This window comes from Herpailurus yagouaroundi, unplaced genomic scaffold, assembly GCF_014898765.1.
Source record: "Herpailurus yagouaroundi ecotype Mexico unplaced genomic scaffold, PumYag 193, whole genome shotgun sequence".
Taxonomy (NCBI): domain Eukaryota; kingdom Metazoa; phylum Chordata; class Mammalia; order Carnivora; family Felidae; genus Herpailurus; species Herpailurus yagouaroundi.
Window position 1 is genome coordinate 3,666,206 of NW_024412424.1, and position 14,846 is coordinate 3,681,051.

At 43.1% G+C, this 14,846-nt stretch overlaps 2 protein-coding genes across 7 annotated transcripts in view; one reads left to right on the top strand and one right to left on the bottom strand.

The window, feature by feature from the left end:
* Positions 1-553: 553 nt before the first annotated feature.
* KIAA1143 (KIAA1143 ortholog) lies at positions 554-6,489 on the bottom strand. 2 transcript variants are annotated; one of them, XM_040445070.1, is made up of 3 exons: positions 6,310-6,488; positions 1,792-1,936; positions 554-1,116 (listed from the first exon to the last, which is right to left on the bottom strand). In XM_040445070.1, exons 1-3 carry the CDS (start codon positions 6,415-6,417, stop codon positions 902-904), a joined length of 468 nt encoding a protein of 155 aa, XP_040301004.1. In that variant the 5' UTR covers positions 6,418-6,488; the 3' UTR covers positions 554-901. The 2 variants fall into 2 exon arrangements, with proteins under 2 accessions (XP_040301004.1, XP_040301005.1); XM_040445071.1 differs by having other exon boundaries at positions 990-1,160; positions 6,310-6,489.
* Positions 6,490-6,584: 95 nt separating this feature from the next.
* The window catches only part of KIF15 (kinesin family member 15), a 79,515-nt gene continuing 71,253 nt past the window's right edge, over positions 6,585-14,846 (top strand). For 2 of the 5 annotated variants that reach the window (XR_005781479.1, XM_040445067.1), the window contains exon 1: positions 6,585-6,697. Coding sequence is in view for 4 of the 5 variants with exons in the window: in XM_040445067.1 (XP_040301001.1) it covers positions 6,679-6,697 (19 nt within the window). In the remaining variant the exon portion in view is untranslated. The remainder of the gene's footprint in view (positions 6,698-14,846) is intronic. The other 3 variants (XM_040445068.1, XM_040445065.1, XM_040445066.1) reach the window with 3 other exon arrangements.

The following is a 14,846-nucleotide window of genomic DNA, read 5'->3' on the forward strand; positions in this document are numbered from 1 at the left end:
CCGAAGTCAGAAGCTTAACCGACTGAGCCCCCCAGGCGCCCCTTTAATGTTTATTTTTGAGAGAGAGAGAGAGAGAGAGAGAGAGAGAGAGAGAGAGAGAGCGCGTGAGAGAGAGCATGAGCTGGGGAGGAGCAGAGAGAGACGGGGACAGAGGATCCAAAGCAGGCTCTGTGCTGACAGCCAAGAGCCTGAGGCGGGGCTCAAACTCATGAGCCGTGAGATCATGACCTGAGCCAAAGTTGGACGCTTAACTGAATGAGCCACCCAAGAGCCTCTCCCTGCTTTTATACTGTTATCAACTATAGTTATCATGTTATATATTAGATCCTCACTTGTATCAAGATCACTTGTATTAGGTCCTCAACTGTACAAGACCCACTTCTATCTCTAAAATTGTTATACGGCTACCTTTAGCAGGAGCTGGGGAAGTATTCTTAACTAGCCACATTATCATCTTCCTCATCCGAAGTGGCCTTCTGCTCATGAAGATACTGAAGATTTTGTCATTTAATGACAAAATCATTAAATGACAAAATTCTCAATAGCAATTATGTTAAGTTTTTGAATTTTACTGATCAGGAAAAACACTCATAACGACATGTAACAAGCAGGACAGATTAATATGCACAACATAATCCCAATTTTGTTTAAAAAATATAATTTACATACATACATACATGCCCCACACATGGAAGTTCCAAAATGTTAATAGTTGGTAATATCTACAGAGTTTGCATCATGTCAAAGGGGTATTGATAAACAAAGTTTTTATCATACATTTTTTCCGAATTTTCTAAATTTTCTGTAATGAACTTGTATTATCTTTAAATAGGAAAAAAGATGCCATTTTAAAAAATACCCCATATACTCTAAAGGAAGACCAAGTCCAAAATATTTACACTTATTCAGTTTCATCTTCATTGTCAAAAGAAAGGAGGGAACTGTTCTTGATTTGCTTTTGTGAGTTCTTTTTAACGGAGTCCTGCTTATTTATTTGACCTTCATTTGCCTTTTTCTTTTTTGAGCTTGCTGTTAGACCTGAATATTTTTCGTCTGAGGAACGCTTGACTGGTTTTCGATACATGATTCTTCCATCAGCCATAGCCGGTTCTTCATCTGCAGCAAAGACAAAGTTAAAGAACTTTCTTCTCTCATTTTGCCTTTATTGGAGAGTCAAATGGCAAGAAAAATCTCAGATGGTATTTAAAGATGTCCTGAGTCCATTCGATCTGGTTTTCTCCACTGCTTCTAGCTACATACCCACAAGATGGGCAGTCACTTAATAAAAACTCACTTCCTGTGAAGTATTCCATAACATTGCCAGTCCCCAATTAGTTATAATCTGGCTGTATTTTGAAGTGTTTTGAAAAGTGATTGTTTTGAACTCTAGCATTTTTCCTTAAAGCAATGTAATTAATATTTAGGAATAATGAAAAACATACCATGTAGCATACCGCAGTTCAGGCACTGATTAAATAAATACACCTCTGTTGACTAATTTGTAAACCTAACCACTTTTTTTTTAAACAGGATGTTTTTATTTAAATTTGCACTTTATCCTTGTAACAACCCAATAAAGTAGGCACCATTATTGTCTCCATTTTACTGATGAGGGAACTGAGGCTGAGAGGTGAAATAACTTGTTCATGATCACACATCTGGTGAGTGTTACAGCTGAAGTTTGAACCTAGGACCGTCTCCTTCAAACATACCATGCTATTACATAAGATAGTTTCGTATTTCAGGCTCCTTAAATTGTTAGAAAAAAAATCAGATTACTTCTAGACATACCTGCTTTGGCAGCCTTTATTTCTGCTTTAATTTTCATGACTTCTTCAGCTGACAAGTCTCCCTTTTTTAAAATCACCACTTGGGGCTGTTCATCTTCTTTGTCACTGTGATCACCATCTTCATCTGGGAGCTGAAGCTGGATTCTCTAGCGGAAAACACAAACACCACATGTAGACGTCGACCTTGAACCAAATACAACCATGAGACACCGTAATTACTAAGGGAGAAGGGTAACTTTATTGACAAAATGTATTTGGCAGTGACTTTCCAAGTAACTCTTAAGAGCCTAACCCTGCCACACTAGGGAAGAGATCCACCTGCCAGTTACCCTGAAGTGCCTGCCCACAGGGATTAATTTCCATCTCAGCAGGACCCCAGCTCCCGGTTCCCAGTGTCAGGGGCCCTCTGCTTCAAGTACTGCCCACCCAGCCGACTCAGGGCAGTGCTGAACCACATCAATTCTGTCTGCTCTTCACCAACTGTTTTCACTTCCATCTCTTCTCAAAGTTAGACAAAAAATAATCAACGCCAAAGTACAGAAGGCAGCAAGTAAAAGGTGTTCTTCCACCTCTGATTATCTCTCCTCCCGTCTGACAGTTTCAGTCAGGTGGGTATCCTACAGCCATTTCCTAAGTGTATAAAAATATGGAAGTATGGAAAACATTCTGTATGCAAAAAGAAGACTGTACATACTATGGGACTTGATTTCTTTTCTTTATGAAATTTCCCAAACATAAAAGTACAGAGAATACCAAGAGAAAACAGGTACTCACTATACACATTACAAGTGGTAACCTTGGGTCAGTTGATTCGTTTTCAAAAAATGTCAGCTACCATAAAAGCCCCACTCCTCCAACTTCTTTTTTTTTTAAGTTTATTTGAGAGAGAGAGAGGGAGAGAAGGAGAGAGAGCTCATGCACACGTGCATGTGGGGTAGGGGGCAGAGAGGGAGAGAGAGAATCCCAAGCCGGCTCTGTACTGTCAGTGCAGAGCCTGACTCGGGGCTTGAACTCACGAACCGTGAGATCATAACCTGAACTGAAACCAAGAGTCGGATGCTTAACCAACTGAGCCGCTCAGGCACCCTGCACCCCAACTTTTTTACTCAAAAATAATCTTTGTATAGTACCTTGGAATTATCTGTTAATATGAAATTCTGTATTTCAAAAACCACTGCCTAGTATTTAATTATATATATGGTCATCTCATGGTTTATTTGACCAGTACCCTGTACATAAAAATTTTGGTTGTTTCTAGTTTTTTCCACTATGCACACATTTTTATTTACTTTTTCTACTATGCACTTATTTTTGTTCAATTTTGTGAACTCATGTGTAAGATAAATTCCTGGAAGTGGAGTTGCTGGGTTGAAAAGTATATACATGCACCACACATTATTCAAATAACTTGTTACCGCACCTCTCACAGAGCCTTCCTTGTCTCCTAGACAAGGCAACAAAGCCCTACGGCATCTGGCCTAGAAACACAGCTTTCTCCTACACCACACTCATGGCCTCTGGACTCCAGCCGGGTTGGAGGATTGCAGACACATGACCATATTAGCTCCTTTGCCTCCCCTATCTCTGAACCAGTTCCTAGTGCCTAGAAAGCCCCACTGCCCCTGGTGCATACCTGCTCAAGCTGCCTTCTAGATTTAGATTCTTTAGAAGTACTTTCCTGATCTCACCTTGTCTTCCTTCTCACACTGTGCATAGCTCATAGGGTGCATGTACCATACTGAGTTGCCAATATTTTTCTATCTGGTTCTGCTAGGTGAGTTCCTTTGAGGTACTAGAGGCACCGAGCCTCTAGAGGCTCAGAGCCTGGCAAACAGCAGGGGCTCAAGAAGTATTTGTTGATCTATTCATGAATGACTAATAGGATGAAAAATGATGAACCTGAAAGCCCTGGCCGGCAAGTTATAGGCAAATTCGCTCATTTTGTCTACATCCCAAATCTGCTCGATCACTTCACAAGTGCATTCTCTTTAATGATATCCATGTTAGTTCACTGATTATTTATTAGTTTTGCATTATTTTTTCTGGAAGTTTCCAATAAATGATCACAAACTAGTGGGTAATTAGTACAAAAATTTTTTAATGTTTATTTATTTTTGAGAGAGAGAGAGAGAGATGGAGCACGAGCAGGGGAGGGGCAGAGAGAGAGGGAGACATAGAATCTGAAGCAGACTCCACGCTCTGAGCACAGAGCCCGATGTGGGGCTCAAACTCATGAACTGTGAGATCATGACCTGAGCCCAAGTCAGATGCTTAACCAACTGAGCCACCCAGGAGCCCCTGTTAAGTATTTTTAACCAAGGAAATGGGACATTGAAATAAAATAAATCCTGGGGTGCCTGGCTGCTTCAATAGGTGGAGTATGTGACTTTTAATCTTGAGGTTGTGAGTTCAAGTCCCACAATGGGTGCAGAGGTTACTCAGAAATAAAATCTTTAAAAAAATTCCTGGTGTTTATTAGATTGAGAACCATTAATTCTGACTCTTCTCTTTTTGTTTACATGACTGGCTGGAAAATAGAGAAATGGTTAAAGAAACAGTGGTTGTTCAAAGCCACTCCTGAATTAACTCTCAAGAAGGTGAATAAGGTAATTTAACTTGACTATATAATGATTTCCCATGAAACTCTTCTTTTTGTTAACTAGATTACTAGAATTACTAGATTACTAGATTGACTAGATGACTAGTTTGATGATTATATTGCCAACCTGATTAAGAGTGCAGTTGGTTTCTCAAACACAGAAACATAGGGGTATTTGTCTGTGGAAAAGTCTCTTGCATAAGTTTAAGTCACTGATATGAGTTGGAAAGTACCACCCCCACCCCAGGTTCTCCTAAAACAGCATTCCCAGCTAGAATCTTCAGGGTGTTAACCACACACACATGATCATCACAAGGACTTCAAATAAACTATACAATTAGGTTTCATAGTCTCCTCATTGATGAATCCATATCTCTTTTCTCAACTCTCATCCTTTGTGTCATCATCACCGTTTTTGGTCCTGGGGATCCGTCACTCCCTGATCAAATTCTCGCTAACCAAAAATGGCTCCTTGTTGCCAAATGAATAGTCCATATGGCTTTCTCTCCAACCGGTTCCTCAATCACACAGTCCATGCTTTACCATCTTTTTTTTTTTTTTTTAAAGATTTACTTTTAAGTAATCTCTACACCCAACACGGGGCTCGAACCTACAACCCTGAGATCAAGAGTCGCATGCTCCACTGACTGAGACAGCCAGATGCCCCGCTCACTCACCGTCTTTACACCTTTATCCCCCCTTCCTTCCATCTCTACCTGCTGACCTACCCATGCTCAAGATTCAATCTAAGTATCCCTTCCTCTTGAAGCCTTGCCTGATGATAAGCACAGTCAATAGAACTGGTCACCTACTATTTGGTCCAGGCACTGTGCCAGGTGCTAGGAAAATACAGAAAGATTAAGATACTAACTCAGAGAGTTTGATTTAGTGGTGACAATCACAGGAAAGCAAGTAGTTGCAATGCAAAAAGACAAATATCACAGATATGGACAAAGTGAACAGAGGAAAAGTATCTGTAGGAGCTTTGAAGAGGTTCACAGAGGTGGTGACCTGTGAAGGCAGAGACGAAGCAGCGAAGAAGGTTTTAAAAGAATATGGTATTTTGGAGATACATCTCTGTGTTCTTTCATTTTCTTTCACAATGCCTGGACTTAGCATATTCTCATTGGATTGAGTAATTTCACACAAGTCAATCTTGTTTCCTTTACTAAACTCTAAGTGACTTGAGGGGCGGGTATTAGCGAAAGTGCTAGACACAGAATGCTAAGTAAATTCTTTATTTCTCCACACATCCCCTAAGCATAATAGTCTCTTCCTACTGAAAGAGATAGCGTGAACCAGTTAGGGCTGAAGCCTGGGAGGGCTCAGAAGTTGACTCCCACTGATCTCTATCCTTAAACTATAGAGGGGCTGCTCTTACCTAAAGCTCCTCTTCTACTTAGATCCAAAATATTCTTAAACATACTTTTGGTGGGGAGGAGGAGGAGGGAGGTGTGGTTGTTAAACAATAAAGCATAACAATAGATCCAGGGCATTCTTCCAAAGATCCAGACTCCAGGTCTAGGACATCAGGTCATTTGATCGAGCGGCCTTCATTAACTTTATCTGGAAAACGAGACTACGCTACCACCCATCCTGCTAACTACAGGTTTTGGGATAAGCAAGTAAGAGAAAAGTGATCTTTCTTAGCCATCTACCAAGGACGAGGCGCTTTACCTGGGTCCAGTCATTTTCAAGAATACAACAGCACTACGAAAAACGACAAATATCTTCCTGGGTATAAGAGGCTGTAGTAGTTTGAAGAGGACCAGCCTGGGGACTGAAGCCCACCCAGATTAGGGGCTGGGCGCAGGTGAGGGGAGGGACCCGTCACTGCCAGGCAGGCCTTCAAGTCCAGGCAGAAGCCGGAAGTAGCGGGAGGGCAGCGTTTCTCCGGTAACGCAACTGCCCTGGGCTCACCTTGGTCTCCACGGTGGGCCCTTCTTTGTAGCCGACCCTCTCTTTGAAGCGGGCCAGGAACGCCGGCTCGGCTGGCCGCACGTACGAAACCTGGTTCCGCTTGCTCATGGCTGTTCCGGGAAAACACAGGTTCCCCGGGCCCGCTTGAGAGTGTACATTGGTTATGGCGCCTGCTCGTGACGTCACGCAGTCCCCGCCCCCTGACCGGAGGCCGGGCAACATGGCAGCCCCCTTGCTGGCGTCAACGTCCGACCGGAGCGCCAAATTCAAATTTGCGGCCATCTTGAGCGTTCGGAATCCCGGCGCGCTGCGCGGCTGGAGGTGGGGGTATCCGCTGCATTGGTCTTGGGATCGAGGCGTGAGGGCGCCATGGCGCCCGGCTGCAAAAGTAAGTAAGGAGCTCCGGCTTCGTGACCCTGTCTCCGCCCCCAAATGCAACTGTGCAGGACGGCAAGCCCCAGCCGCCCGCAGGGTTCCTGGCTGGGCGTGAAGGGCAGAAGCGGACCCAGCGTCGCGGGGCGTTTGGGACCTCTCTCGGACCCTCAGTCAAAACGCGGCTCGAACAGCTATCTTCCCTTGTCTCTGTGTATTGGGCCCACGCCACAAGCCAGGCACAGTTCTAGGCGCTTGGGCTGAGCAGGGAACCGGAGAGCCCTCCAGGAGCTTGACGTCCAGCGACCTGCTGGTTCTTCCTTCCCGTTCTCGGTTCTGTCGTTTCGTCGCTGCCCTATTCCCGTGTCCCGACCGGGGCTGTCTCTAAGTATCCTTGCCTGAGGTCGGCCCAGGCTCTCACCACCTTCTGCGTGTTTCCACGTTACTGACTGTCCTGAATGGGAGAACTTTTCATGCTCCAAGCACGTCTTTGCCTTCTGGAGGGCATGCTGTACAATTTCAGATAAGCACAGGATGTCTTTCTATTATCACAAATTCCTATTTTCTTCTCAAGGGGACCCGTTCCGTTTCTTCCTTTTTCCTTTGGAGAGGAGCACTGCCGATTTTGATAAACCCTCCAGTTTTCACTAATTTCTTCGTCCTTTGGCGTTCTCGTGTACGTGCCCCATGTCTTACATTGCCTAATCCTTTAAGGATTAGATTTTGAGCTAATTCGATGGATCTTGGTGAGTGGTATGAATGGTAATGAGGAGAGGCCGATGTTAGAAGATTGAAGAAACTGAATTTGTGGTCGTTGATGAGACTTCCGACAGCATTAACGCTTGCAGCTGTCAGTTGTAATTGTTTTCTAATGGATTTGTTGTTTTCGTGAACTTTTTAGGTCATCACAGTGTGCTTTCTTTTTCCATCTGAAATGTTTCTCTTGTCATTTTCAGTATTCAGGGAATGTTAGCGCGCACATTGGTTCATCTGTGGAGTGAAATGTTCAGTGTGCGTTCTGCACAACCATGGTATTCTGTAAATCTGGACTCACACGAGAGAGTTGATAACCTGTGGTAAAGTTAGAGCATCTGTTTACATAATGGAAAGTGACATCTGTGTGTCACTGTCTATGAAAGGACTCTGACCTATCTGTATGTGATGGGAACAAGGGTATTCACAGCTCTCTTGTGTGAAAATGGTGATTTCCATGGGAAACGCTTCTGTTCCTTGAAGTCTCTTAACAACGTCAAGGTTGAGGACATCCCAAGTGCTGCTTGCATTCCCAGCAGTCCAGAGATCTGGAGCAGGACTCAGGCAGTGCTTTCCACCACTTTTCCTTTTGCCAAAGCTACACAGGGACTATTTCTTTGCTGCCAACTCTTGGAGAAGCTGCGAAGGAAGGGCAGGTGGGGAACTGGGCAATCTGGTGCATTTCCCACTTCACAGATCTTCATCTGCTTGAGGGGATATAGCTGCAAAGGGTAGTTTCCAGAACAGTTGTTCTGTGTGAATATTTACTTTGAGCTTCTGTGCTATGAAATTAAGAATAGAAATAAGCAGAATAGGAAGAATAGAAATTAAGGTGTTTTTTTTTTTTAATTTTTTTTTTCAACGTTTATTTATTTTTGGGACAGAGAGAGACAGAGCACGAACGGGGGAGGGGCAGAGAGAGAGGGAGACACAGAATCGGAAACAGGCTCCAGGCTCTGAGCCATCAGCCCAGAGCCCGACGCGGGGCTCGAACTCAGGACCGCGAGATCGTGACCTGGCTGAAGTCGGACGCTTAACCGACTGCGCCACCCAGGCGCCCCAAGGTGTTTTTTTTTTTTTTTTTAACTGATGTCCTAGTATTTATTTATTCAAAGTTTATTGAGTGTTCACAGTGTGTCAGGCAATGCTCTAGATAATGCTTTACAGTTCATTTGGAAGAGAAAGAGAGTAAACTAATATATATTTTGATGACTGTAGGGGATGACAAGAAGGGGAATTAGAGTGATAGATAATTGGGTGGGTGTGTATGGAGATAGGCTGGTATTTCCCATAATTCAAGGTCATGGAATACTTGACCCATACTTGAGTAAATACTTGAGTAAATCCCCAAAGTCAATACTTGAGAAGACAATACTTGAGTAAATCCCCCCCCAAAATGTTACAGGCAGAAGGTACAATACGTGTAAAGGTCCCAAAGGGTGGCATGTTCTAGAAATAACAAGAAATCTAGTTTGGTTGTACTGGAGCAAGGAGTGTAATAGGAAATGAGTTGTGGAGGTGGTGACGGGGGAGGCAGGGGCCCTAGATCATGTCCGGTCCTGTAGGCTGTTTTAAGAACTTTGCCTACTCCGACTGAGATGGACAACCACTGCAGAGTTTTGTATTTTTGTTTTTACTTTTTTTTTTTAATTTTTTTTCTTAACGTTTATTTATTTTTGAGACAGAGAGAGAGAGACAGAGCATGAACAGGGGAGGGTCAGAGAGAGAGGGAGACACAGAACGGGAAGCAGGCTCCAGGCTCTGAGCTGTCAGCACAGAGCCCGACGCGGGGCTCGAACTCACGGACTGTGAGATCATGACCTGAGCCAAAGTCGGACGCTTAACCGACTGAGCCCCCAGGCGCCCCTGTTTTTACTTTTTTTTAATGTTGTATTTATTTTTGAGGGAGAGAGAGAGAGAGTGGAGGAGGGGCAGAGAGAGAGGGAGACACAGAATCTGAAGCAACTTCCAGGCTCTGAGCTGTCAACACAGAGCCCGACACGGGGCTCAAGCCCACAAAATGTGAGATCATGACCTGAGCCCGTTGGATGCTCAACCGATGGAGACACCCAGGCGCCCCTAAAAAATAACTTTTAGAGGCTCTTGGGTGGCTCTGTCAGTTAGGTGTTTGGCTTTGGCTTAGGTCATGATCTCATGGTTTGTGGGTTCGAGACCCCCGTCAGGCTCTGTGCCGACAGCTCAGAACCTGGAGTGTGCTTCGTATTCTGTGTTTCCCTTTCTCTCTCCTCTTCCCCAACTCATCCTCTGTCTCTCTCTCAAAATAAATAAACATTAAAAAAAAAAAAAGACATCCACAAGAATAGCAGCTTAAAAAAAATAATAAAAAATAACTTTTGCTATAATTTATGGAAAAATTGTGAGAGTAGTACAAAGAAATCTTGCATAATATTCTTTACCCATAGTGACCACTTTCCATTTTGCCACATCTGCTTTATCATTCTTTCTCCCTCCTCTCTTACCCTCCCAATTGTGTGTTGTGTGTGTGTGTGTGTGTGTGTGTGTGTGTGTATGTATACATATTTTTTTATGAGCCATTTGAGAGTAAAATGGGGACATGATATACCTTTACCAGTGAGCAAATATGTATACTTATCAGTGAGTGATTTCTGAAAACAGGTATATTCTGTTGACTAATCACATTGCAGTTATCAAGAAAGTTTACATTGATATAGCACTCTTGTCTAATCCACAGTCCGTATCTTACTTTTATCCATTGTCCAATAATCTACTTTCATAGTTTTTCTCTAGAACCAGATCCTTCATTGCATTTAGTACTGATGTCTGACTTTTTTTTTTAACAGTTTGAGATGTAAGTCAGATACAATACAATCCGCACATATAAAGTGTAAAACGGTTTTTAGTATATTCACAGATAATGTGGAACTATCAGCATCGTCCATTAGGACATTTTGGTCACCTCAAAGAAATCTCATATCTTCAGTCCTCACCCTTCCCACCTCCTTATCCCCCAACCCCCAGCCCTAAGTAACATCTACTCTTTTCTTCATTATTCAGAGTGGCGTATTGAAATCTCCAGCTGTTATTGTTGAATTCTCTATTTCTCCCTACTCTTCTGTCAGTTTTCACTTTGTGTATTTTGGTGATCTGATATTAGGTGAATATATGTTTGTATTTGTATTATCCTGAGGGATTGACCTTTGTATCATTATAAAATGTCCCTCTTTAAATTTTTTTTTTTTAATGTCTTGTTTTTGAGAGAGAGACAGAGTGCGAGCAGGGAGGGGCAGAGAGAGAGGGAGACAGAATCTAAAGCAGGCTGCAGGCTCTGAGATGTCAGCACAGAGCCCCACACAGGGCTGGAACTCACGAACCACGAGATCATGGCCTGAGCTGAAAAGTCAGATGCTTAACCAACTGAGCCACCTTGCTGCCCCTATAAAATGTCCCTCTTTATCTCATTTATCTTTTTCTCAACATTTGTTGTTGTTTTGTCCAATTTTGATTTAGGTGAGATACCGTTTTTAATTCTTTTACTTTCAGTGTATTTTTATCTTTGAATCTAAAGTGTGTTTGCTGTAGATAGTATATAGTTGGAGCATGTTTTCATTAGTCTGACAGTCTCTGCCTTTTAACTGGGTTATTTAATCCATTGGCATGTTATTGATACAGTTGGATTTACATCTGCCATTTTACTTCTTGTTTTCTATGCAGCTCACATCTTTTATGTTCCTCTGTTCTTCCTTTACTGCTTTTTTTTTTTTTTAAAGCTTTTTAAAAGTTTAAATGCATATCCTAACATTCTAATTAATTTAAGGTAGGCTTCATGGCCAATGTGGAGCCCAATGCAGGCCTTGAACTCACCACCGTGAGATCAAGTACTGAGTGAGGATCAAGAGTTGGATGTTTAACTGACTGAGCCCCCCAGGTGCCCCTAACATGCAAATTTTATCAGAATTAGCTTTGGGTTTATACTAGCTTAATTCCAATGATATAAACCTTACTCCTATGTAGTTCTATTCCCTCTCACCCCCTTTTTTTTTTTTGATATTGACGTGGATATGTCAGGTAGGCAGTTAGATGTGAGAATCTGGTGCTCAAGAGAGTGGTCCAGGGAGAAGGTTTAAATTTGGGACTCGTCAACATACACTTAGCATTTAGAACTGTGACCCAAGAACCGTGAGATCATGACATGAACTGAAACCAGGAGTGGGACACTTAACCAACTGAGCCACCCAGGCTCCCCACCTTTACCATCTCTTGAAAGTTGGGTCTGCTAGCAGCAAATTCTCTCTGAGATGCCTTCTGGCCTCCATCGGTTATGTTGAGCCGTCAGCTGGTAATGTAACTGGGTTCGCTTGTAAGTAACAAGTTGTTTTTCTCTTGCTGCTTTCAAGATTTTCTCCTTCTCTTTGGCCTTCACCATTTTTACGATAATGTGTCTGTTTGTGGATCACTGTGTTTATCCTGTTTGGAATTCATTGAACCTCCTGGAGGTATATGTTGTTTTTTCTTTTTTAAAAAAAATTTTTTTTTTCCAACGTTTATTTATTTTTGGGACAGAGAGAGACAGAGCATGAATGGGCGAGGGGCAGAGAGAGAGGGAGACACAGAATCGGAAACAGGCTCCAGGCTCTGAGCCATCAGCCCAGAGCCCGACACGGGGCTCGAACTCACGGACTGTGAGATCGTGACCTGGTTGAAGTCGGACGCTTAACCGCCTGCGCCACCCAGGTGCCCCTATATGTTGTTTTTTCAATGAGTTTGAGAAGTCTTTGGCTTTAAAATACTTTGAAAATTTTCCCCGCTATTTAGCTTTTCTCTCCTTCTGGTACTCCCCATTACACCTATGTTGGTGTGCTGAATGGTGTCCCACATTTTTCTGAGGCTTGCTTCACTTTCCTTCATCTGTTTGTTCTTTGGCTTGTATAATCTCTGTTGATCTGTCTTTGAGTTTGCTTATTTTTTCTTCTACCAGTTCACATATACTGTTGAGCCCTTCTAGTGAGTTTTTATTTCAGTTATGGTACTTTTTGGACTTCAGAGTTTCAGTTTTTCAGAATAATTTCTATTGCTATTCTCTATTTGATGGGGTATTGTCATCATTCCTTTAACCCTTTAATTATGATTTTCTTCAGTAATGTGAACATGTTTATAATGGTGACTTTGAGGTCTCCCAACATCTAGATGCTGTCATAGGCAATTTCTCTTGCCAGCTTTTTTTTTCTTTTTTGTTTTTCATAGTTTATGGGTCATCCTTTCCTGTTTCTTTGAATGCCTTGTCATTTTTTTTTTGTTGTTGTTGGATACTTAACATCTTAGATAATAAATTTATAGCAACTTTGGATACACGCCCTCTGGGGGTGGTTATTTGCCTGTTTGTTTAATAACTGGCTGGATTGCTTTAGTGACATTTGTTTCCCTCCCAACGTTAAGCTTTTGATGTTGCTCCTCAGAGAAGTCCAGCTTTGGGTACGCCCACAGTCACCCTGATGACTTTTGGTGGTTTTGGTGGGGATCTCTCTCTCTTTCCCTGACCACATGTAGCTCTTAAACTTCAGGAATGCCAGCTGATTGCCCTGTTGTTTTCCAACAATGCCTGGAATATTGCCTTATAAATCAGTCCAATTAGATTCTTGCCCTTTTGAAGGAAAAGTTTCTGAGGTCTGTGTTTGATATTTGTTCTCATCCCGGTAAAGCCGCTTCCAGCTGTCTTAGGTCCCAGTTCTCACCTGCAAATTAATAGGCCTGCAAGTTTTGTTTGAATATTGAATCTCCTCCTAATTGCTTCTCCCCACAACCTTCACTGTTCTTGAGTGTGCCATTGGGCTTGAACTTCTCCTTGCTTTGTTGGAAATGAAGTCAGCTCCTTTGGAACTATCTCTTTGTGGTCTGTCTCTCCTCTGAGGCAAAATGTCTCATCATAGGCTCTGGAGCTGGGGGTGAGAACACCAACAGTGTTCTTTCAGAGTGACACCTCTGGTCTAGTTGCTGAGTGTTTGTTGGGAATAGGAGGGTGTGTGTGTGTGTGTGTGTGTGTGTGCGCGCGCGCGCGCGCGCGCGCGTGTGTGCGGGCCCACCCAGCAGCCTGGGGTCCTCTTGACTTGCCTCTCCTAGTGGAGAAACACTGTCTCACCAGCCAGAATAAGGGTCGTCAGGGCCCCAGTGTTCTCAGCACACTATGTCCAAGGTAGAGCCTCGTTCCACAAGTGGAGGCTGGGTGGAAGAAGGGAACCCCCACCTCTCAGTCATACTTACCTGGGATTTAGCCTTAGCAGCTGGCTGGAGGCTGGATGAGAAATTGGTAACCTGCTCCTGGGAAGAAAGCCCTCCAAGTAGGAACTGAGTGGGGGGAGGAGGATCCCTGTGTTCTTAGCTGCAAAGTCTGGAGTGGAGACTCCCAACTTGTTGAGCTGGGAGGGAGGGAGCCATCTTGGTTCAATAGACGCTCACTTCTCTTGTGAAGTTTCCAGTGATCTTGACTAGATGTTTTTTCATTTGCTGTTTGCCTTTATGGCTGTTTCTAGAGGCTTTAAGTATCTTTTATTTTTTTATTTTACCAGTTTCACTGGACAGTGGGTCAGTATAGTTCCTCTTGCAGTCATGCTGGAAGTTGATCTCTGGCTTCTTTTTTAGCAGAATAATTCTCCCTGCTAGGTTGAAAATAGGTGGCAATTGGGAGAATGAGAGAGTGAGAGAAAGACAAACAGAGACACTGTTGTAATAGCTCAAATAGGTGATGTTGCTGGCTTGATTTCATGGTGGTCATAGCAGTGGATTTAACCAGAAGTTGTAGGATTCTTGATGAATTTTGAAGGTAGAGCCAAAGATTGGCTAACAGGTTGGATATGAAGCGTGAGAAAGAAAGGGGTGAGGGATAACTCCAGGGTTTTCGGCCTGAGCAACTGAAAGATGGAGTTGTCATTAATCAAGGTGGAGAAGCATGTTTGGGGTAGGGGTGGGGTGATCAGAAATTCAGTTTTGGACATTTTAAATTTGAGACATTGCCAATTGGGCCTCCAGCTGGATATGTCAGGTTGGCAGTTGGATGTGAGAGTCTGTTGCTCAAAAAGAGTGGTCCAGGGAGAAGGTTTACATTTGGGACTCATCGACACATACTTAGCATTTAGAACCATGAGCCTGGATGTCCTCACCAATGGAGTGGATGTGGAAAGAAGAGAAGGAAGATTGAGACCTAAGCCCTAGAATGCCTCACTGTCGAAAGGTCAAGGAGCCAAGGAGACTGAGGAGTCTTAGCAATAGAAGAGTAGGATAGATAAGAATTGGATTTTTAGGGGCACCTGGGTGGCTCAGTTGGTTAAGCAGCCAGTTCTTTTTTTTTTTTTTAATTTTTAATGTTTATTTTTGAGAGAGAAAGAAAGAGAGACAGTGTGAGTGGGGGAGGGGAAGAGAGAGAGGGAGACACAGAATCT

Bases quoted from the DNA above. Each gene is read 5' to 3' on its own strand.
- KIAA1143 (XM_040445070.1), bottom strand. From the start codon at position 6,417: ATGAGCAAGCGGAACCAGGTTTCGTACGTGCGGCCAGCCGAGCCGGCG. The intron at 1,937-6,309 runs GTGAGCCCAGGG...GTTTTCCGCTAG, and splicing joins GGCCCACCGTGGAGACCAAG to AGAATCCAGCTTCAGCTCCC. The intron at 1,117-1,791 runs GTATGTCTAGAA...TCTTTGCTGCAG, and splicing joins AATAAAGGCTGCCAAAGCAG to ATGAAGAACCGGCTATGGCT.